This window comes from Callorhinchus milii, unplaced genomic scaffold, assembly GCF_018977255.1.
Source record: "Callorhinchus milii isolate IMCB2004 unplaced genomic scaffold, IMCB_Cmil_1.0 Scaffold8, whole genome shotgun sequence".
NCBI classification, from domain to species: domain Eukaryota; kingdom Metazoa; phylum Chordata; class Chondrichthyes; order Chimaeriformes; family Callorhinchidae; genus Callorhinchus; species Callorhinchus milii.
The window spans coordinates 8,557,423-8,581,312 of NW_024704749.1; the positions used below are offsets into that span (position 1 = coordinate 8,557,423).

Here is a 23,890-nt window from a genome sequence, read left to right on the forward strand (position 1 = left end):
GGAGGGAACCCGCACGCGTCATCTTAACTTGCACGGCGGGTGGGCGTTTGGGACGAGGGGCGAACTTTTAAAGTGCCGCTCCGCTTCCGATTGGTCGAGACACACGCTCGCGGCACGCGAGTCAACTGTTCGCGTCTCCGGTTGGTCCCCCGTCGCTGTCAATCACGGCAGCAAGGCAGGTTGACTGCCTCTTACCTTTTTTTTAAACGCGCGCGACAGAGGCATTTAAAAATCGGCAACTCGCTGCCGATTGGCCAGCGGTCGTGCGCGGGTTGAGGGGGGAAAGCGAGCGTGCGTGCGTTGGGGGGGGTGTGTGTGCGTACGTACGTACGTGCGTTGGGGGGGGTGGGCGTGTCCCGCGCAGCCTTGAAGGCGCGGGAGGGAGGTGTGTGTGTGTGTCTGCGCGGCGTTGGAGTCACGTGACTGGGTATTGTCACCGGTGATTTGAGGGAAAAGATACGTTTTTTTTCGCGAAAAAAAAGCACAGCGTCGATTCGACACAAAAATTATGAGGCATTCGTTAACTTGTCTAAAGGTTGGTGTCAGATCCGCGGCGTTGCGTCCGGTTTCCTTCTCGTTGTTTTCCTCCTCCTCCTCCTCCTCCTCACCGCCCGGGCCCGAAGCGGCCACTCCGACCCGACCCGGCGTCACGTGATCCAAGATGGTGGCGGCAGCAGCAACCTGACATGGCGGCCGCTGCTGGGTAAAGGCAGAGAGAGAGAGAGAGAGAGACGGACGGACGGACTGACTGACAGACAGACCCGCCCGCGGGCCCAGCACACCACAGGCAGAAATCTTCCCGCTCGACTCGCTCCCTACACACCGCCCCTGGTCCCCACTTCCTCTCTCTGTCTGCGGCGCCTCCACCTCGCCTTATCCCCGGAGCAGTAAGTGGCCAAAAGCGCCTTTATTTTGGGGTTATTTCTTCCTGTTTTTTTTTATATTACGGCAGCCGATTGCTAGGGCTGCTGCTCGACACCACAGGCCGGGGCCGGGGCCAGGGCTCCGCCGACAACAGCCGAGGTGAAGTTAAACGTTTTAATTTAGTCAGAGGAAGAAGCAGAGGTCGCAGATTAGCATCTCCGTGGCCCTGGGCACTGCCCTTCTTTCCTTGTGTGTAGGTTTTGTGTGTGTTTTTTTTCTCTCTCTCTTTATTTACGCTGCTCCGTGTGATGTCTTAATCTGGGCGTTGGGTTAGGAGGAAACTTTGCGGCCGGTGGGTGTTTATTTCGTGGCTCCTTTTTTTATGTGGAAGGCAGGAAGGAGGGGAAGGGGGGGACGCTGAGAGGAGGGGGGGGGTTTGTTTGTCTTCAGTTTCTCAAACTGTTCAGGTTGGGACCACGCTTTCCTTTCTCTTTTCGTCGTCCCTCCCTCATCCTAACGACCATTACGCAGCCATAAAACAACCCGGAAGTTTGTTCTGGTTTTGAACACGTGTTTGGAGGAAAAGGTTAAGCTTTCATCCTCTTTCAATGACCTTTTTCTTTCTCCTCCCTGCCTACTCCTCTGTACACTCTCCCCTTCCACCTTCCGATCCACCCATCACGTTCTGGCCATACGAGCTTCCCTCTTTTTTTTTATTCTCGATCGCTCACTTCTCCCCTGCGGCGCGTTTAAATTGCTTTCTAACCGTCCTGAGAATTATTTGCTCTTATGAACTGCGAGGGTTCCAGAGCGGACCCATAAACAATAAAGGGAAAAGAGAGGGGGAGAGAGAAGAAAAGTTATCCGGTCTTGTAGTCTGATGGTACGGCTCCGTTTGACGGGGGGACTCGAGGAAACTTGACCGGTTGTTTGTTTCATATCTGTGGAGAAGCAGAAGTAGTTAACTTTTATTGTGTGTCGCGTTGCTTTGTTTTATCGGAAGGAAGCCAAGTTGTGTGTGTGTGTGTGTGTGTAAAAAAAAAAGTGAGATTGTAATACCAACATCTAGAAAATGTGATCCATTAGGTCTGGTTTGGGCGATTTTACAGCGATTGGGCTAAACTTGATTTTTGCCAACGTGTGACATATTTTCTTCCACCTCCATCGAGGGGAAAACTAAGCGAGTTAGTGGGACACCTTTTTTGTTTAGGCAGTTGAACCAAAGCTGCTTGGGAAAGAGAGAGAGAGCGTTTAAAAGGTTTGCTACTTCAATGTAGTATTTAAAATCGTTCTTTTGTTGTACCGCATGTCTTTGAAGGGAAGCGATAGCTGCTGACTTGCTGGCACGTTGTCTGGTTGATGTTGGGCAGAGTCTCTATCCCGGTTTGAAGGGGTATCTAAACTCAATCGCGTTTCATTGTGACCTTGTGCTTCACACGTGGCAAAATATTTTCTTTCTGCATCGCGTTTCGCTTTGTGTGATTCCATCCATCGGCAAGAGGTGTTTTCTTCTTCGCATTGGCACCACTTTTTTTCGAGCAGCGTAGTAGTTTTTCATTTCAGCCAATTTAAAAGGTGGATGGAGCATGTTTGCGGATTGAAGTACTGTAGTTGTCCACGTCCTGCTAATGTAAAATGGGCATCATTGGATACACGGGATTCAAAAACAAATTGAATGCTTGGGATTGTGGTTAAAAGTGACTATATACCAGTCATGTGGTTTCAATTAACATGTTTATTACTTTTTTTAAATGGGCTTCTCAACAGCTAATTCATGTATTTGATTCCTTTGTTGAACTTCAGAATAAGAGTTGATTATATATTGTGTATGAAATTTTGCTGCAAGGTGCCTAGTGCAGGGATAGGAATGAGGCTGAAAAGAACGAGTATTTTAGGATTAGAAGTATGTTTTCCAGTTTTCTCTCCATTGAACAGCTAGTGACTTGTGGTTTCATTTAATGCTGGATGCTGGCTGTCCTCTGGTACAGTACTACTATCCCAGTGACTGTTTCGGTTACAAGCTGTTTGACAGAGGAAGTGATGGAATCAGCTGACTGATTCTAAGCTCAGTCTGAGTCTAAATGCTATGTTAACAAAACCTGTTACTTAGAGACTTTCAGCGCTACAGTGACAACCCGACTCCAGCACCTCTTAATTGTATGCTTGGCGTTCTGTGGTTGGGTAAATTCCAGATTGCATGGGTTTTGTTACAAGCTTCTCTCAGTTTGTGTATCATTTTTAAAGCCCGGGAGCCAATTGCATCACTTGTGCTTGAGTTGAGTTGCCAGAATTGCAGGATTTGTTGTCCTGCTTTTCCCCTAACTTTTTTTTGGGGGGGGATCTGGGAAGTTGGCAATGACATGAATTGTATGTGTTGTGTATGAGAGGGAAAGAAAGGGAAGTTCCTATTAGTTGGGAATCTGAAACTTTATATGTGGGTTTTAAATCAGGATGTACGCTTGTGGTGTTATAGAAAATGTTGTTTAAATATTGTTCCTCATAGATGTTATTGCTTTAATGGTTTCACTTTTGCTTTTACTGACTACTGAGGCATGACCTTTTTGGGGGGAGGAACTGTGACTTTAGTGTTTAGAGTAGACTTTGTTCTCCAATGTAATGTTTCTCTCTCCCTTTCCATCTCCAGATGACTGACCCAGGCCAAGATCTTCTCCTGGCTGCTCTGAGCGAGAGTGGCATTAGTCCCAATGACCTGTTTGACGCAGACCCACTTGACACAGGCATGGTGACGCCTCTGCCCACCAGTGGTGTCCAGCACGTAAGTACTGCTTCCTGTTCAGGGCCTTCCTTCACTGTTACTTCTATCAACATTTCAAATACAGAGTTTATTTTTTGGTACATTTCGCCGATGTGATTTGTGGTCGTTAGTTGAGAGTTCGCAGTGTCAGTTATGTTGCGTTCTTAGCATTGCTGCTGAGAGTGGCTGTCCAGAGGTGATTGCTGCTATGGGGTTATGCTGTACATTTCTGTCTAGCATGAAACGCGATTGGTGAAATGTGTGCCTTTATAAATGATGTATGTGAATTTAGACTTTCCTTGGTTGCTCTAGCTATATTGCTTAATGTTGCCGAGCCAGATTTTCTCAAGCACTTGCTCCCCCCTCAATATCGTTAAATTGGTTATTGCTGCACCTGTCTCTTCCCTACCTGAATTTCCCCTAAGACTGCTCGTAATGAGCTCCTGATGGATTCCACAAGCCAAGGAATTACCCAGGGAGTGCCATTGCATGATGAAAGATTAAAAATCCCTGTCTCTTCTCTTACCTGCCCTCCTTTGTGTTACTGGGTGTTCTGAAGATTGCAGCTTGCAAATTTTTACCCCGAAAAAATGTCTCTCGACAGCCCCCAACAGCAACTACGTTTGTGTTAAATCAACTGAATCAGCTGCCAAACCTCGGGACCACGCTGATCGTGACAAAACCCATCTCTCGACCCACAGTCACCGTAGCGAAGATTGTTCAGACCTGCTCCACCACGCTGGCATCAACGGCTGCTCCAACGGTGGTCACGGCGACAGTGAAGGACCAGATTCAGCTCAAGGACTTGCTCAAAAGCAACAGCTTGTCTGAACTGATGAAGATGAAACCGCCATCAAATATCGTTCAGCCCATTACCACAGCAGCCAGTAAGTCACTTCTCTCTCCATTGTTTTTAAAGTATGCTTCAAGTATCCTTAGGGATCTTCACACAAGGAAGAAAAGAGTAGTGAAAACCATCTCTCTACGTTAACTTGCTTAGTGGTCTGTGTGAGAAGTCTAGAAATGAGTGTCGATGGTACAGGAATGCAATTGACTCTCTGCAGTTTGTATATTGTGATGAGTACGTTTCAGAAAAATGTTCATGGTGAATTAAAGGTTGTACTTTGTCTTGTCGATTAGGACCAACAACTTGCATTTATAGAGCTCTCACGCCTTGAGGGAGCTTTAACAGGGACGGGTATCGTGGGGTGGGGGGATGGCATGGTTGAAGATGTGGATTTTTAAGTGGCTTTTGAAGACTGATTGAAATGTTGAGTCTGGAGGTGGCAGTTGCTGTGTGAGATAGGGACTGAGGTGGGTGATGTGCTGAAGATGCAGGATTTGGTTGGTCTTGGTTGGGGACTAGATGTGAGGCAGAAAGGGGAGCTGAGGATCAAAGTAAATGCCAAGATTCTGCGCTAATTTGAAATTTGCAAAGTACTATACAGTTTTGGAATGGAAATAGTGACATAAATGGACAGATTTGACAAATCACAGTGTAGGTAGTATTGCTAGTGTGCAGCCATTAATAAAGCGTTTGTAGGTTGAATCAAACTAAAGTAAACTGGAGGCAGTGTCCGTACAATTATATTTGATGTAAAAAAGCACGCAAGACTTTAGTTCCTGAAAGATTGTAGTGGTGTGGAATATATATCTGTTGTGCCCAAAGACTGTTAGTCCATTAAGCCCTTTGTTTGTTGACATTTCAGAGATTGTAAGTCGGAACTTCGTGGGTGGGTTACTGTTTAGTCCGCAGATTCAGGTTGAAATGTTCGATCTGCATTTTTATCTGTCTTCGTGCTTAAGTTTCAGAAAATGATTTGCTACTAAATTGCATGTGGACCTTACAACACTAGGTATGAGAAACTTTTCATAATTAATTTTTTTACAGAAATTGTGCTACTCACTTCTAAGATGATGAATAAACCAGGTAAGGATAATGGTACCACCATGCCTTCTCAAAGGCATGACAGGTGCTCGTTTTTCATTCTTGTAAGGTGTGGAGGTGTCCGAGGTGATAGCAAACTGTGTAGATTTCTTTTGAATAGTCGCTGGATTCATTGGGTAGCTTGCCCCACTCTGGTGGGCATTAAGAGAGCTAATTAAGGTTTTCTTCAGTTTATAACCTAAAAGCTAGAATTCTGCTTATCAATATTTTCACTCTTTAGGGACTTGTTGATATTCTACTTTATTATATTGCACACACCCATAAAAGTATGCATGTTTAAGCTGCAGCATTGTGAGTCATATCACTTATGGGTTTCCTTTTGAAATTTCATATCTAGGATCGCTTGATATGAAATGGGTTGGGTGTGTTTGCACAGTGGATGAAACACTTTTCTGGCTGTGGAAAATTTTCTTTTGGATATTGACTGCTTTCAATTCCAGAACCAAAATGTTTCATGGTGTATCAGTAGAAAACTGTTGAAATTGTGTTAGGTAACATCTCCGGTAAATGAGATGTACCTGCTTGAACCTAGTTTAAACTGGGTGACTTGGGCTCCAAGTAGCTCAGTGGCTGCCTGCAGGAGATCAATGGAGTTGCTGTTTTTGTGTATAATTGTGAATCAGACTTATTGAACAAGTGTAAAACTGTCAGATGATGTTTGGAACAACACAAACATTCGACTGATTCATTCATTTGAGATTGTGGGTTTTAAAATGTGTTGTTTAACTGGAATCCTGTCAGAATTCCTGCGATTTTACTCTGGAAGTAGGTTGTGGTGAAGTGGGGTTCCTGCTGGTAGTCATAATGTACTTCCCATTGCTGGAAACGAGGCTGCGGAGCTTTGAAAGGTGCTAGACAAATGTAATTTTGTGGTTGTTGTTATCCAAGCAATAACGCATGTAAATTGTCATTTAGTTTTAAAATGATGGTTCAAGATCATTTGGAAACTGTTAGACTGCAAGGTGATTCTAATAATAATAATAATCCTTGCATTTGATATAGCGCTTTTCACGTCTTCTAGACGTCCCAAAGCACTTCACAGAATATACTGTAAAGTGAATTGACTGTATATTTGTGGGTGAATGCGGCAGCCAATCGCGCACAGCAGTGTCCCACAAACAATCATGGATTGAAAATGACCAATTTATTATTGTTTTGTTCTTTTGGAGGGAATATTATGAGGTGTGTGGAGTAAGGAAACTTGCCCAGGGTTTCGCCCTGCCTGGAATTGAACTCAGGTCTCTCACTTGCGAAGCGAGGGCTTTAACCACTGAGCTACAGGACTCCACGTGACCTGCAGCTCAGTGAGACTGCTGTATAAGGAAGCCTTGAATACATCCCTTTATAACATCTGTTGTCAAATATGTTAGTAACTACATAAATCGACTTTTTAATCTCTTCTTGCAGTTCTGACAGCCAGGCAGTATCTGATGTCACCACTGTCTGTAATGTTATGATATGCCACTCCCAGGTTACAAACTCCAAATAGTGAAACGCTTTTGTCTCGAAGGATCGCCCACAAAAATGCACAGATCCCTGCCTAAGAGTAATGAGCACAGGTTAAAAGCAGCTAGTTAACCGAATATGATAGCTCTACCCCCAGTGCTCAGTGCAAGTGAGCACTCAATACCTCCAATAGTGCAATACCTTCTGGTGACCATTTGAATAGAATAGGGGATTCTTCATTGGATCTTTAAATTGAACACAAATGTATAATTCTGGTCACTTTATTCTCTTCCCCCAACCCCCAGCCCCCGGCGTGCACACAGAAGGTGACACTCACTGAATGTGGCCAGAAACCCGTGGAAAAGCAAATTTGTGAAGGTTGCCAAGTGGCCCAGCAATACAAATGTCTCCTTGTTTTATACCTTGGGTCTGTCTAAAGGTCCCCAGACAAACCATTTGTTCCTTGATAACTCTTAGGACTGTATTTGAAAATGTCAAGTTATGCACCTTGGCTTCACTGACTATCTTAGGACTGATGGGTTTTCAGATTTTTTTTTGAAGTCCACTGTATCCTTAACATGTACTCTTAAACCCCCTGATTGGGTCCATTTACAATGGCCAAGTTTACGCATCATAGTTCCAATGCTGTTCCATTTGTCCACAGATGACTTGAACAATGGTGTTAAGAAGGAGCCATTGAGCAAAGAAGTAACTCGGATATGGGTCAACGAGGACATTAAAATGAGAAGCTTTTCTCCTACTCCGGTAATGCTGTTTCCCCTGAAATCCTACTGTTTGGTTTAACTTCCATTTGCTAATGGTTTTGCCTCCCGTAGAAATTCAGCATGCATCACTGGGAGGGAAAGAGCTCATTTTCTGACCCCGCTAGTCTATTCAGTGGCTACCAATCTACTGCTTGGTTTGCCTATCAATAGGAAAAATGTTTTTTTCCTTTGGGAAATAAATAGTGGAAGTGATCAAGTACAATCTTGATCTTTGTTTGAATTTAACTTTATGGTTTAATGTAGATCTGTTTATGTATTTTGTCATCTTATATAATTGCTGGTCTAAAAGAAAACCAATTTAAAGACTAACACTTTGAATAAATATTTGAGATGGAAAATAGTATAGAGGTCACAGATGTGATGACAGTCGGCCGTTGGCGAAAGGTTGGTTTAGTTGACTGTTGCAGTTGGATGTTGTCCAAGGCAACGTGGCTTTGAGACCAGCCGGCTCCATGTGGCCCAAGGTGACCTGTTGGAAACCTGAATGAATTCTGCGTAAACCGGGTTCGCACAGTTGGCTGATTGTGCTCCACACTGTTCACAGAAAGTCCCTCCCAAAGAGGAAGAGGAGCCTGAGGAAGAGGAGGATGAGGAGTTGGGCCATGCAGACACGTACGCTGAATATATGCCAATGAAATGCAAGTGTCTACAACTTTCCTTCTACCCGTCTTCCCTATTTCCTCTCCATTCCAGATCACTTGGTCGTATTCAGCTCAGTGGTTTGACCAGCATTTGCTATGTTGAGTGTGTGGATTGAGCGCTGTGAAGCGCTTTGAGACGTCTTGAAGACATGATAAGGCGCTATATCAAATGCAAGAATTATTATAGTGCTGCACTAGTGCTGCTGGATAGAACATAGAATATAACTTCAGCTATTAACTATTTCAACATTAAATATTTGAAATCCCGCTAACTCTTTCCTAACACAATATGTTTAGGAATCCCACGATCTATCCCACGTTTCTGTTAGCTGGTTAACTGCAGTTTGCCTCACCACAAAATACCTGGGGTTATTACAATTACAATGCTTTTCCTTGTCCCTGACAGTGAAGGTTGGACTGCGCCACCCTGATCCAGTTGTGGAGACGAGCTCCTTGTCCAGCGTGACGCCCCCTGATGTGTGGTATCGCCTGACTGTGCAGGAGGAGATCATTGACAGTGGCTGGCTCTCAGCACTGCAGCTGGAAGCAATCACATATGCTGCTCAGGTATGCTACATTCTACTGTTTTTAAAAAGAATTATTTGAAGTTCATCTGCTTTGTGATTGAAGTGGGTATAAAGCGACTCCAGCAGTTACCCCAATTCACACCCTGGGCTCCACCTTGTCTCTTGTGAACGTGTGCCTAATACTTTCCGGAAGTAGATAGGCAGGGTTTGTCCCTCCAGGGAAAGTGTGCACATTGCATTCCAACAATCTATCTCCGGAATTTCCATGTGTAGGTTCCAGCATTTCCCCAGGCATGGAAATCTCAGCTTGGTTTGGATGATCTTAAGCATGGTGATCGAGTTTCTACATGTGTCAGATCCCTGCTGTCCAAAAAAAATAAAGGGACTCCTTCACCTTCTGAAGTGAAAGACGCTATATCAGTGGCAAGGATTATTTTCTTAAATTCAAGCCATTTTCTGAATCACAAGCCTGTTTTATTGTTGTTGATTGTTGTCTGTATTTGGATCCTAGCAACACGAGACCTTCCTCAACAACGGGGATCGAGCGGCCTTTCTGATAGGTGATGGGGCTGGCGTGGGGAAAGGGAGGACCATTGCCGGCATTATCTTTGAGAATTACCTGCTGGGTAGAAAGCGATCACTGTGGTCAGTGGGAATTGCCTTTTTTTTCTCTCTTTGATTTTAATATTGAATGTTTACATCTGTCTGATATGTGTGAAAATTTCCCGATTCCTGTGTTGCAGGTTCAGTGTATCTAATGACTTGAAATATGATGCCGAAAGGGATCTGAGGGACATTGGAGCGAAGAATATTCAGGTTCATCCACTGAATAAGGTGACGAGGATTGCTGGAAACTGAAGGGAACTTGTTATTAAATTGTGCTGTCATGTATTTGTATGTTTCTTTTATACAGTTCAGTTTTTAAGTTCACAAGTTAAATAGTTTTACTACTGGACTGATGGTAGGTGGAATGCTGTTGGCAGTGGGATGTGATAGCTGGGTTGTCAATGAAGCGAAAAGTAATTTTACACACTAATTAATTCTTCTCATTGCAGTTTAAGTACGGAAAGATCTCTTCCAAACAAAATGGTAGCGTGAAGAAAGGTGTCATATTTGCCACATACTCCTCACTGATTGGTGAGAGTCAGTCGGGCGGCAAATATAAAACCAGGTTAAAGCAGCTCCTGCACTGGTGTGGGGAGGACTTTGACGGAGTGGTATCCTTCTCTTGTGCTGAAAGTGTAATGGTTGCCGCGTTTCAAGCGAGATGTTTAACCAAGGTCCTATTCAAGTGGCAGGTTAATGGATCGTTAGTTCAAAGAGTGATGGGCATTTCCTTAGTGCCTGTTAGACAGTAGCAATATAATTGTGCATTTGTTACCGTGCCGTTCACATTTGGAGAGTATGTCTCAAAGCACTTCACAGGGTTTACTTTAAAGTGGAGTGACTGTATTTTTGTGGGTGGATTTGGAAACAGCAATGATGGCCAAAATGCAATGAGGTGAATAACCAAGTTTATTTGGGGGATTCCTGGCCAGGAAACTGAGAAACTCCCTTCTTATGGTCCTCATTCTTATCTCAAACAATCGCTACATGTGACAGTAATTGAAAAGTTCTGTGGGAGGCCGTATCAAGACATTTGCTTTTCTCTTCTAGTTAAGATTCCAAAAATGCAACTTACCAAAATTCTTGACTAAATATTTTAGATAGTGTTTGATGAATGTCACAAAGCTAAGAACTTGTCCCCAGTTGGCTCTTCAAAGCCCACAAAGACTGGTCTGGCTGTGCTGGAACTACAGAACAAATTACCAAAGGCGAGGGTGGTGTACGCTAGTGCCACAGGTAAGCAGAACCGCTTTGTTTCACAATCGATTTAATTAGCTGTGCCAGAGTAAGGAGCACATTCGCTTCTGAAGAATTTTGTTTGAGTGGTTGAAAGGCTGCAGCTCTTTTGAAGCACTTGTTTTAAAGAAAGAGCTTTTGCTTAATTAATAAATAACTGGTGATGTCCTTGTGAGCTTTGCATAATGCGTGCGTGTGAGGTATTTTTTCCCCCCAAAAAATCATAGAACACGAATGGGCCATTGAATGAACCCATTACTCTGCACTAGTTTCTTTCTCCACGTAAGCTACTTGTTGTAAACCCACTGCTTCCTTTGCCCTTCGTGCTTCTTGTTTAATTGCCCTATGAAAGAAAGTAAGGATTCTAATCTCATTGTCAGAAAAAGTTGCAAATGATTTCATAGATTTCTCTGTTAGTGCATTGGGATGTCACCCCGATGTGAAAGGCGCTATACAAATATAATTTGTTGTATTTACTGAACATTTGTCTTCATGTTAAACTAGGTGCTTCAGAGCCACGGAACATGGCTTACATGAACCGGCTTGGAATTTGGGGTGAGGGCACCCCTTCAAGGAGTTCAATGATTTCATTCAGGCTGTGGAGAGGAGGTAAGACCAGTCTTCCTGCTTTGCTATTGTAGGAAGTGACATTGACTCAGCAGCTGCCTGTCCTGTACTCCCCGGCAGATTGTGCCAAAGGCAACAGCCAGTGTGTGTGTTTGTTCTTTGATTACATCATTTTCACTGTAAGCCTTGGTCCATGTTTGCCAGCTGACCATGACATGCAGTAATGACCTGATAGCTCAACTCCTTCAGGCTTTCCCCTGCCCAGTGTAAGACGGCTGACTTCAATCCCTTGCCTCCGCAGAGACTTGCAATGAGATGTGTGGGAGGAGTGAGACTGACTGAGAGAAAGAGGGGAAGATACTGTTTATGTGAAAATCTGCTATGCGCAATTAGCTGTCGCATTTCACCCACAATATACAGTCATTAAACTTTACATTATGTTATGTGAAGCGCTTCGAGACGTCTCAACAAGGGGATGAGGCACTATATTAAATTCAAGGATATTATTATTACTTCCTTGAACTCTGGCTGACACCTCATTGCCAATCCCAGCCCAGTTAGTGACATTTCTGCTCAATTTGGAGGAACTTTTAAAAAAAATTAGGGAGGTATTGGTAATGCCAAAATAAAGCCTTTATTTTATTATATCAATCTCTTATCAAATCAACTTGGATAGGTATGCCAAAACTGACTGCTCTTTTTGATAACCTAGAGGTGTTGGGGCGATGGAGATTGTTGCCATGGATATGAAGCTGAGAGGAATGTACATTGCCAGGCAGCTGAGCTTTTCTGGAGTGACCTTCAAGATTGAAGAGGTGCCTCTTAGTCACGATTACATCAAGATGTACAACAAAGCTGTGAGACTGGTAAGTAAGTCCTTTTCCTTGTGCAAAGCCTCACACCAGCCATTTCTTTGTAGTTGGTAACCAAGGCCATTGAGGTGCACACAATGTTACTTGTTGTTTCACAGCTTTCTGTAGCTACTGAAGCATCGAGGTTGCAAGGCGATTTGGTTTGAGGAGCCATTGGTGTGATGCTGATCTTTACACCAGTGTTCTGTCCATGACACAGATGGAAAACAAGAATCCAGGTTCACCGGTGACCAGCGTGGCAATCTTCTGACTGATAATCGGGAACTCCTTATAGCCAGCCCCATTGTAATGTTGATTCAGACACGTGCAATAATAAATGCATCACTTTAAGGCTGCAGGATAATGTGTCATCCTGTGGTGTTAGTGGTAGGAATGTGGGGATCAGCAGGTAACTGGAGAGGAAAAGCAGCAAAGCCCTGTGTATAACTGTAATTCTTCCTCCCCGCAGTGGGTGGAGGCCAGGGAGAAGTTCCAGATGGCAGCAGAGCTGATTGATGCGGAGCAGCGCATGAAGAAGTCCATGTGGGGACAGTTTTGGTCGGCACATCAGAGGTTCTTCAAATATCTCTGCATCGCCTCTAAAGTCAGGAGAATAGTGCAACTCGCTCGGGAAGAAATAAAAAATGGAAAGGTACGAACTCGGAAAATGTAGCTAGATCTATGAATGAATGATTGCAGTAGCAACATTTTTATAGGACCTTAACGTATCAGAGTCTTGAGATTCCCAAGTAATTGCCGTGAGGTGTAATGACTTTTTCTAGTCCCAACTCAACACCCTTTTGTACCAAAAAGGTCTTGCAAAACATTCACGTGGTGAATAACCACATCATTTGGGAGGATTGTTGTCTGAGACACTGGGAGAGATTCCCTTCTGATTAGTGTGATTATCATCTACCTCAAGAGCAGGTAATGAAGCCTCTGTGCTTTACATAGTGGTTCCCCTTGGAGAGTGGGTTGTTAGCCTGGACGTGCAGTGTAGCCTGAATCTACCATCTTCTGACACAGAATTGCTGCTCATGGGATATTGTAGCTGAGGTTTTCCATTGGACTGAGAGTTGGCAAGGAAAGCAAGATGTAGAGGATTGGCTGCATGCAGTTTACTTCCTGTATCAGAACGAGAAATGTCTTTTGTAGACGGATGCTACTGCCTGTGTAACTTGCCTCTTACTCTAAAGTTAAAAGTACTGTCCTTGCACAATGCAATAATTAGTCTTTATACTATATTTGTGGGTTCAACAAAGCTGTAAGTAGCTGCACTTTAAAGTGTGGTGTGAAGCCTCCTGTGTGCCAGTGCAGCTCACCTTTACGATGTTTTGATGTTAATAATATTGAGCATCACCTGATGTCAGTTGTTGTTCATTTTGTAAACTACTTTGTTACAGTGCGTGGTGATTGGCCTGCAATCCACTGGAGAGGCACGGACACTGGAAGCCCTGGAGGAGGGGGGCGGTGAGCTCAACGACTTTGTTTCCACAGCCAAGTAAGCACGTGACGTCTGTTTAATCAGTGCAGAGCGAGTGGTTTTCAAACCATTGGCCTGCTACAGGTATTCCATTTATAAGCCAGACCAGGATTTATTCTGGCTACTTACAAAATATTGTTGGATATAATTGGGGCAGAAATATATCCTTGTCTGGTGTAAACGTTATACCTATGTAAAGAGGCTCCTTAAGTGATGCCTTGTGTCAAAGTGATCAGGCCTGTTGCCCAATCTGTGCTGAATTATCTGGTTTTAGTAAGAGTTGGTCATGGCAGCTACTGTCCTTAGGAGCTGCTGGCACTTAGTTTCCTGCCGGTAGCCCACTACTCCAGGAACATGGCTGGGAAGTGGGGATGTTTTGGACAGGGATCAGACTTTGCTTCAGTTTTTCAGTGTTGAACAGCCTGCTGCTGATCGATGATCATTGCTGAGCTAGGTGTGAACGTGAAGAATCTGCGAGTGGTTGGGAGGTCTGCTGGAACTTACAGGGAGGAATGGGGAAAGGGTTAAACAAAACTCAAGCATTCGGCATCTCACTGCATTGTGTGAATTAGTCTTTGTGACAGAAGCGACCAGCAGTGAGTGAGTTGTATGTTTTCTGTCCCCCAGAGGTGTGCTGCAGTCATTGGTTGAGAAGCACTTCCCGGCCCCTGACAGGAAGAAGCTGTACAGTTTGCTGGGAATAGACATGAACATGCCCAGCAATCACGACTCCCCCGTCGACAGCCCTTCCCGGCAGAATAAAGGAAAGAAGCGAAAAGGTTGGGTTTCTTTTCGCTTCTACTGTTCAATGATTATGGAAAATTTGAAGCCCAGATTCTACTTGGAATCCTGTAGCGTAGTGGTTAGAGCGCTCGCCTCGCAAGTGAGAAGACCCAGGTTCAATTCCTTGGCAGGACGAAACGTTAAGCTAGTTTCCTTGCTCCACATGCCCCTGTTTACCTAACAGTAATTAGGAACCCGGTTGTTAGTCGGTGGATCGCTGTTCCAGGGTAGTAATCCCTTCCTAAAAAAATTAATTAAAATTTGATAATTTAATCCACGACTGTTTGTGGGACATTGCTGTGCGCAATTGGCTACTGTGTTTCGCCCACAAAATATACAGTGAATTCACTTTATAGTATATTCTGTGAAGTATTTTGAGGCGTCTGGAAGACATGATAAGGCGCCGTATCAAATGCAAGTATTATTATTATTTTCAACAATTGTGGAAAATTTTAAGTCCAGATTCTACTTCATTAGATGGGGTTTTTAAAGCGCCCTGCATTTGTGTTATAATCGTGGCAACGCACCCGAACATGTGCTAACTTTTGTCAAATGTAAATACACAAGCTCTAGATAGTCAGTGATACTTAGAGTACAGTTTAAAGGCCTACATAGATTTCAGTGCTCTTCATGGTAATCGCACCAACGTTTTGATTCAGATTACAGCATCTGACTCTCTTGGTTATGTAAAAGATCCTGGGACTCTTTTTCCAGCTGATTTATTTGTACACAAGATTGTGTAACATCGAGGGAAGTTTTCCCAATCACAGCAAATCGTTGAGTTTATGTCTGTCCTGAGTCAATGTTGAAATATTCTTTTAATACTTCTCACACTTGTGTAAGTCGTGGTCTTGCCCCCTCTTCCCCCCCCCCATGTTTGCCTCTCCGGTTGTGTGTTACAATCAATCACTTCCTCTCCCAGTTCCAGTGAGTCTGAGAAATCCAGATCAATATTTAATATTCTCAATTGGCTTTAATATTACTGTAATGTGAGTCAAAACAAGGCAGAGAGTGATCCTTTATAAATGTTTCTTTTCCTCTCTTCCCCTCTCCCCACAGCCCTAGTACTTCAAGTGCAGGGCTGGACAGTGTGTAAAGTGATCCTGAGTCAATCTGCTATAGGTTGTGTTGCTCTCACGCTGCAGAGAACTAGAACTCCCTGCACAAAACCAGCTGATAAATTTTATCCTGGTCCCAATGTATTGTTTTGGGTCAAATTATGCAGTAATGCATTGTTTGACAGATAACTTTCCACAATTAAGATGTGAATTTCAGGAGGCGCTATGCTGAGTGTGTGTGTATATTTGTGCTGTTTCTACAAGGAACGTTTTTTTTTGAATTAGCAAATGAAGACAAACGGGAAGCCAAAAAGGCCAGGAAGAGCAAAGGTCTGGCTGGGAGCAGTTCCTCAGAGAGCGAGTCGGCGGCGTCTGAGAGCGAGGAAAGCGACGAGGAGAGTTTCCATTCTGTCAGTTCTGGCGATGATGACTTTAACCCTTTCCGGGATGAATCTTCTGATGGTGAAGATGGTGAGTTGGTGAAGGTAACTGTTGGGGGAGAATCCTCTTTGTGCAGTAATTGGCTCGGCAGGTTGATTCAGTTTGTTCGCCCTCAAAACACGCTGCACGTTACAGGATATCCTGTGAAGCGCTTTGGGACACCCTCCCAACGTAAGTAGATTTTCATGGCCATTTCTATTCCTGCTGCTTCTCTGTCAGATCCTTGGTTAGTGAGGAAAGATCGCAAGAAGGACAAAGACAAGAAGAAGAAAAAGAAAAGCATCGACCCCGACTCTATCCAAAGTGCGTTATTGGCCTCTGGCCTGGGCTCGAGAAAGCCGAGCTTCTCAACAGCTGCAATCAGCATCACACCAAATAACTCCCTCCCCGCAGGTGAGCCAGCATTCATTACTTTGGCACTTTGTTTTTTTTAATATAAACCTTCAGCCGCCACTTCCTTCAAAAGTGTGCTTGTTTTATATAAATGTTCCTCTTCCCGCTTTACAGAGAAAACGCCTACCAGCAGTCACAGCGTGGTGGCCAGCCAGGATGCAGTGGAGAGAGCCCAGCAGATGAAGCGGGAGCTGCTGGACAAGCTGGAGAGACTGGCCGAGGATCTGCCGCCCAACACGCTGGACGAGCTGATTGACGAGCTCGGGGGTCCGGACAACGTGGCCGAGGTCAGTCTGAGGGTTCGCACGGGCCTCTGGCTGTGTGTGTGTGTGTGTCTGTTGTGTGGCCAATCACGTTTTGGTTACATGCATAGCAAAGCCTCCTCTTCGTGGTGTATCTGTGGTTACCCATGAGCTGCGGAAATGTCACTGCTTCAGAATAATTTGGAAAACCGCCCGTGTGATTGTGATGTGGGTTTAGGGTCTCCTTTGTTCTAAACGGTAAGCAAGCGGTTGTTTTTACAGATGACCGGGAGGAAAGGCAGGGTAGTGAGCAACGACGACGGCAGTATCTCGTACGAGTCTCGATCAGAACTCGATGTTCCCGTAGAAATCCTGAACATCACGGAAAAACAGAGATTTATGGGCGGGGAGAAGGTGAGACCTGTGCCGGCCATGCCTTTTTCACAGTGACCTGTGATGTCTGTGAGCTCTGTTCACAAGTTATCCTTTGTTTCCTTTTCTTTCATCAGAACATTGCAATAATTTCGGAAGCGGCCAGCTCTGGAATCTCGCTGCAGGCGGATCGCAGGGTTAAAAACCAGAGACGCAGAGTGCACATGACCTTGGAGTTGCCGTGGAGTGCGGACCGTGCCATTCAGCAGTTTGGTGAGGGCACACTCTTCCAGTGACATGATTGCGGTTTGCCCCAGTTGGGCACAGACGGGGTGGGGGGGGTGGCGTTTGACCCATGAGCATACCAGCTCAGCTCCCCTTGCTCGGGGCCTGTTTGTAACTCCTGCAAAGCGATAGCACGCACAAGCTGGTTATGTCGCACGCATGTCTGTGTCTCTGTGTGATCTAGCTCTTTGCTTGGTGCTGTGAGAATCAAAGAGAACAAGAATTGTTGTTTGTTTCTCAGGAAGAACACATCGGTCAAATCAAGTGACGGCCCCAGAGTACGTGTTCCTTATCTCAGAGTTGGCAGGAGAGCAGAGGTTCGCTTCCATTGTTGCAAAAAGACTGGAAAGTCTGGTAAGCTTACGCCCTTGCTGGTTTCACTTCTCAGTTGATTAGTTGTCTTGGTGTTAAGAACATAAGAGTTTGCTAGGCGAAGGAGGACCAAGGTCCATCCAGTTCACCTTCCACCATCCTGGCAGTCGCTTGACATGTGTCCCAAACTATATATTGTATCCCGAGATCTTATTTTCTAACCCAAATCTATCTAATTTGTTCTTGAAACAAAGAACACTTTCTACATCCATCATCTCCCTGAGGAGCCTGTTCCATACGGATTATATGTTGCCTAAGGCAGGATGCATTTTTGTGTATATGTGTTGCCAAATTTACAGACCTGACTCATGAGAGGCTTCCGAAAAGCGGGAGGTGAGGTTTTGCTGCTCCAAATCAGAAAGGGCAAGAACTTGCAAAGTGCCTGGGTGCGAGGGGAAGGGGCAGTGTTGTTTTTAATTGATGTCTCCCCTTGAAACAGGGTGCTCTGACACACGGTGACAGGCGGGCCACTGAAACCAGAGATCTGAGCAGGTTCAACTTCGACAACAAGGTGAGATGGAAAGGATTTCAGTCGAAGGCTTTTTCCACTGATGCATGCTCATTCTCACTGTGATGGCGCTCAACTATTTTCCTTTTAGAATCAGAAGAGGCCATTCAGCCCACCTAGCCCGTTCCACCAATTTATCAGATTACAGCACATTCTTTAATACCTCGTTTCCCAAGCCTTTTTATCAAAAGTTTTAATTGCTTCTGCCTGTACAGACTCGTGGGGCCCAAACCCTCACATGCCCTGTCAATGACGATTTGAATCAGTGTGTAAATCAGCACCGTGCCACTACAGGACTTCAGAGCGTGGAGATTTTCTAACACATCTCTTTCCTCCTTTGTGCCAAATGTTGAGTAATTCTCAGTTGTGCTTTGCTACGTGAATACCCATGTTCTGATGTGACCTCTGCTGATTGTGTTATGTGTGGGTGATGCTAACCGAATGACCCTCTTCACCTCCAGTACGGAAGGAATGCCCTGGAAATCGTAATGAAATCCATCGTAAACCTGGATACTGCATTGGTGCCTCCTCCTAAAGACTACCCTGGAGATTTCTTTAAGGGTAAGACGCTGGTGATTCATTGACTTTGTTGCAAGGCGCACCTGCAATATACTGCAAGCTTCAAACACTGATTTCCCAAGTGTTTCTGTCGAGCGTTGTCAATTACGTTCCTTTCTTTGTGCGTTTGCTCCCCAGATGTTCGGCAGGGACTAATCGGCGTGGGTTTAATAAATCTGGAAGATCGGTCAGGAATACTTACCCTGGATAAAGGTAACCTTGGTGTTGCTGAGATGCCTTCGACGACACTCCCACCACCCACTCCCCTGACCCTCCAACCCTCTTAATTCCTGCCACCATCTCGGGTGCAAACCCTTAATTGCCCAATGCCTTGGGACGTCCTTCCGACATGTGTAAATGTAATTTGTTGTTGTGAACTGCAGGGTTCTGAGTGTTTTTCGGTTGGATGTTGAGAAGTTGGGGGTTTGTGTAATTTCAGACTATAACAATATTGGCAAATTCCTGAACCGCATCCTGGGGATGGAGGTGCACCAGCAGAACGCTCTTTTCCAGTACTTCTCAGACACGTTGAGCGCCGTCATCCAGAACGCCAAGAAGAACGGACGCTATGACATGGGCATCCTGGGTAAGTGACCATTAAGCTGCTCGGGGACTCTACCCCCGCGTGAACGGTGCTGTGAGACGTTACCCCACTTGAAGCGCGCTAAATACAAAAGTTGCTGTAGGTGCCAGCCAGCTGCGTCCAGGTGCCTTGTGTGTGTGTGTCACTCCCAGGCCTTTCCCTTCCTCCGCTTGTCCAGCCGCCTTCACTGATTTGGGGTTTTCCCTTTTTTTTTGCAGATCTGGGATCTGGAGATGAGAAGGTGAAGAAACTGGAAGGAAAGAAATTCTTGACTCCGGGGTATTCTGTATCAGGATATGTTGCACTTTACACAGTAAGTGTGTATCCACTCAGTCTCTCTCTCTCTCTCTCTCTGCGCCTCCAACCATTCATGTCAGCTGGGTTTGAGATGGTTGTCGTCCACCGAATGTACTTCATTCATCACAAACGTGTTAATCCCCTTGGTGTAAAACTCTTTCTTTTTGTACATTGACACCCTGGTCTGTCAGCTGCTCTAGCGATGCAACACTTCACAATTTTTTGGAATGTTTGTATTTGGAGCAGCGTCTGGGTGTTGTGTGTGAGGGAGAGAGAAGGGTTTTGATGAGAAGGTGGGGGTTATTTTTAATCGCTGTTTATTTTTTTTTATTTTTTTTGCTCGTGTTCCTAGAATGTGGTGTTAATTGTTGTGAAACGGCTCTGCCTTGTAGATCAGCGTGGAGCGAGGAATGTCCTGGGACGATGCTGTCAAGATCTGGGCTGAGCAGATGGGATCAGAGGATGGATTTTACCTGTCGCTGCAGGTAGGGGAGCGCGGGAGGGTAGGCTGGGTGGTGGGGCGTGGGTGGAGAAAGAGACTTGTTGGGCAGTAGTGACAAGTGCTTGGGGCCTCTTCTCTGGCTGAAAGGGGGGAGATAGTTAGCATGAAGAATTTAATAAAAGTTTTGCACTCTTCTTATCTCCCTTCCTCTCTCCCCCGCCCCCCCCCCCTCCCCCCGGTCTCTTGCTAGTTATGCAAGTTTTTTTCATGTTCCCAGTTTAATTCATTGCCTTGGGACGTCCTCCTGATGTGGAAGGCGCTATACAAATGTAATTTGACGCTGTTGTTAATTGATTGAGCTTCTATGAACACTTCAGTTGAGTGAGGTTCGGGGTTCCCCGGTGTAGGATCGAGTGCGCGTGACCGCCTTATTGATCCCAGCCCGTCTCTGTGCGTCTCCGCTTCTCCAGATCAGGAACAACAAGAAGACTGCGATCCTGGTGAAAGAGGTGAACAGCAAGAAGAGGCTGTACATGATGTACAGGCCCAACACTGGCAAGCAGCTCAAGCTGGAGAACTACGGGGACCTGAAAAAGAAATACAAAAAAGTAAGGACTCACTGACCAGCCGAACAATTGCCCAGCGATTTGAGAGCGAGCATTGTGGTGAAGTGATCTGTTGTGCCTCTGTATGTTGTGGTGGGTGTTTCTGTTGCTGACTAGAATTAACAGGTGACGGCATTTTGTTTAAACGGGTTTCAGCGAGGCAGAGATTGGCACTGAGCTGGCTCTCACTGTGTTCACAGGTTAGCAGTGGGGACGCCGAGTCGCATTGGAAGGAACAATACAAGTCATCTGCAGAAACCTGTACACACGCATACTGGTCAGTGTGGAACATCTTCAACAAAGTGGCGACACATACATTTCAAACGAACTGTCCCGTTTTCCTGCTTGGCAACTGTGCTCGTGTTTTTTCTTGTCCACAGCTATGTGCTACTTTTGTCCCACTACTTTTATCTCTCCTTTTTTTTGTCCCCCCCCTCCCCCACTCTAGTTTTCCCATTCTCCATTCCTTGACTAGGGCTCTGCTGTTCTGCTTGGATGGGATTGGGGGGAGGGAAGAGAGGTGTGGCTGTGATATTGTAAAAGGGCAGTAAAACTCTTCATTCCTTACAACGTGTGAAGATAAAGAAAGCTGCTATATAGAGAATAGTCCACATGCATAGGAAGCAACCACTGTGTGAGGTAGTTGAGACACTCCTTCGTGCTTGGTAGAGCTTCAGGCTCCCCCGATCAGCTCCCAGTCCTGAGCTGTGGCGATCAGTTTAGTCCACACTTTGCGCTTAACCGTGTGGTTTTGCAGGAGTGTGATGGTGATGTCCACGCACCACACATTGGAACCAGTCCAGACACCGCTGACCTTCTGTCTATTTATTTTCCCTTGACAGGCGTGGAAACTGCAAAAAAGTCAGCATCGGGCTGGTGTGCGAGGTGGGGCTGCGCTGCCGCAGCTATCACGTGCTCTGCGGCTCCGTTCTCAGCGTCTGGACAAAGGTAGAAGGTGTCCTGGCCTCCGTGAGTGGGTCGAATGTAAAAATGCAGATCGTGCGATTAAAAACAGAAGATGGACAAAGGATTGTTGGTGAGTGCGCCGGCAACTGCAGTCACTGAGAGTATTTGCACTGGGTGAGCCTGAGAGTAGGGGACCATTCTCCGTACTCACTGCTCTCGTCACCCAATGCAGGCAGTGGACATTCTAGTCCAGCTGCAACAGCCTGTAGGGCTGGTCGTGTTAAGAGAATTTTTACATTGCTTACTGGCGTTGTTTGTTTAACCTGTAACTAAATGAAAGGTTATGGGGAATGAGTTTGAGAAATAAAAATGGGGAGGGGAAGAGAGAGCAACAGCATTGCCTCACGTGCTGAAATCTCTCTCTGAACATTGTACATTTCATGATTCGGTCTGTGCGTGTAATCATAGCTACTCTGATTTATATGGTGTAAATCTCAGCCACTGTTTTGCTTGTGAATGTTGAAGCGTTGAGTAGTCTTAGTTGGTTTTGCAGCTTTGGCGATTTTATTTAAACTTTTTTTTCTTTTTTTTGATAACAGGTTTGATCATTCCTCAGAACTGTGTGTCTCCGTTATTAAACATTCTGTCGACGTCAGACCAGTCGCAACAAGTGGCACTTCAACAGCAGCAGATCTGGCAGCAGCTTCACCCCCAGAGCATGAGTCACATGAGCAACACATAGTGGCTGGCTGGCTGGCTGCTGGCCGCCATGGCACACGTGCGACTTAACCAAACTTTTACTTGAAAACTGTAACCTTTACAGCAGTGCAAAACACCTGTGCCATCATCTTCACTGTTTACAGGAATTCAGGGCTCTTCTTCCAAAGCTATTCCTTGATAGTGAAGCACTGGTGAAAATAGTGTCTGGGATTCCCTGTACGTGGTCGCAAACTCAAGTTCTGATTGATTGATGGATGGATGAATGGACGGCGGTTGAAGGCCAGGAACTTTGGACTATTTTTTTTTTCTCCTATGAAAGGATTTTTGCAAATTTTTGGCACGTGGGGGATGGCTGCACCGGGTCCTGTAGGCAACAGCACTAACGTGACGAGATTGTCTTGCATCGTTGCGTTTTTAAAAAAAAAAAAAAAAAAAAAAAATTTGCTTGCGACCTTATTGGAAATGTACTCCCTGGTTTATATTCTCTGGCTCCATAGGTTACCTAACCACACTGGCTCACACAGAGCCAGTTCCCATTCCGTGCTCACTCGTCACTGGGGTCCTGCAAACTGGGATGTAAATTTTTCTAATCCAAAAAAAAACTTCAAAAATCCTCCTATTTAAAAAAAAATTAACGGAAAGTTTATAAAGGGGGAAACGGCAGGGCAGGGGTTAATTACTTTATACAGAACCTTGTTTTTGAATATGCTGAGATGCTTTTCCTTATCTGCAGTGTATAATTTCTGGGTATCTGCAAATCGTATGTCCTGTATTTCAGTGTTTTCATGGCACAATCTTAAATTATCTGGTGATTTTATATTAAAATTCTGACAACCACTTTCACAGCTCCATCATATTGAATCACTTTCATTTAGTACTGGTCACTTATTGTCTTACCGAGTGCAATTTTTATGTGATGCTCTCTGCGGTTCGGGCGAAGTGTTTCAACGGAGCGATCGGGACGCAGTTTTTAAACAAAACTATTGCAACCGGCTGGACTGAATATTAGCAGTGATTGTGCTCGAGGATGTATGGAGAAATGTGCGAAAACTTAAACCGACCGGTTGCTCGCAAAAGTATCAAAGTTACGAATTCCAAGTTTTTTTAATTTTAAAGAAAAACTTGTACATTTTTTTTCTTACAATTAACAGCACTTTGGTTGCAAGTTTCACTTCTGTTTATATTAAAAAAAATTGCTTGGTCGATGTGTGTGTAAAAAAAAAAAATGTCTGACGGGGAAAACTCCAGAATACTGCACTATGTGCGGGTTCCTCAGAAGTGCTGTTCACAAGGATTTCAGTGCTGTTGGGGGGGGATATTTAACAAGAGCTTTAGATATTTAGTTAGTAAGATTTGTACTGTACAAATGTGTATAGTCACATCTATGATATGAACAGTTTGTTTTTGACTTATAAATAGTTTGTGAACTTTGTTTCTCGGAGTGAAGGGAGTTTGTCATTTCCTCCTCGTACGGGTTGCACTACTGAAGACGCTGAATAGTTTGGAAACTGTATATTTAAAATTTAGAGACGTCAGATGGATAAGCTACTGCGAGATGGAGCTCTTGTAGCGGACTCTTAATAAATCTTATTGTACTAATGCAAACTAGTGTTGCA

The 23,890-nt window shown here is 44.8% G+C and overlaps 1 protein-coding gene across 1 annotated transcript; it reads left to right on the plus strand.

Annotated features, from left to right (window-relative positions):
- The first annotated feature begins 367 nt into the window (after positions 1 to 367).
- sbno1 (strawberry notch homolog 1 (Drosophila)) lies at positions 368 to 23,879 on the plus strand. The gene is given in 32 exon segments (XM_042337659.1): positions 368 to 535; positions 3,509 to 3,640; positions 4,224 to 4,506; positions 7,678 to 7,778; positions 8,343 to 8,436; positions 8,846 to 9,006; positions 9,478 to 9,611; positions 9,710 to 9,800; positions 10,022 to 10,183; positions 10,673 to 10,808; positions 11,313 to 11,369; positions 11,372 to 11,417; positions 12,088 to 12,241; positions 12,696 to 12,878; positions 13,630 to 13,727; positions 14,337 to 14,488; positions 15,836 to 16,021; positions 16,211 to 16,384; positions 16,499 to 16,671; positions 16,909 to 17,040; positions 17,136 to 17,271; positions 17,525 to 17,637; positions 18,095 to 18,166; positions 18,625 to 18,724; positions 18,860 to 18,934; positions 19,161 to 19,307; positions 19,523 to 19,617; positions 19,994 to 20,086; positions 20,514 to 20,651; positions 20,849 to 20,925; positions 21,491 to 21,684; positions 22,154 to 23,879. Coding segments are annotated over 32 exon segments (4,059 nt in total). The 5' UTR covers positions 368 to 508; the 3' UTR covers positions 22,297 to 23,879.
- Positions 23,880 to 23,890: the final 11 nt, after the last annotated feature.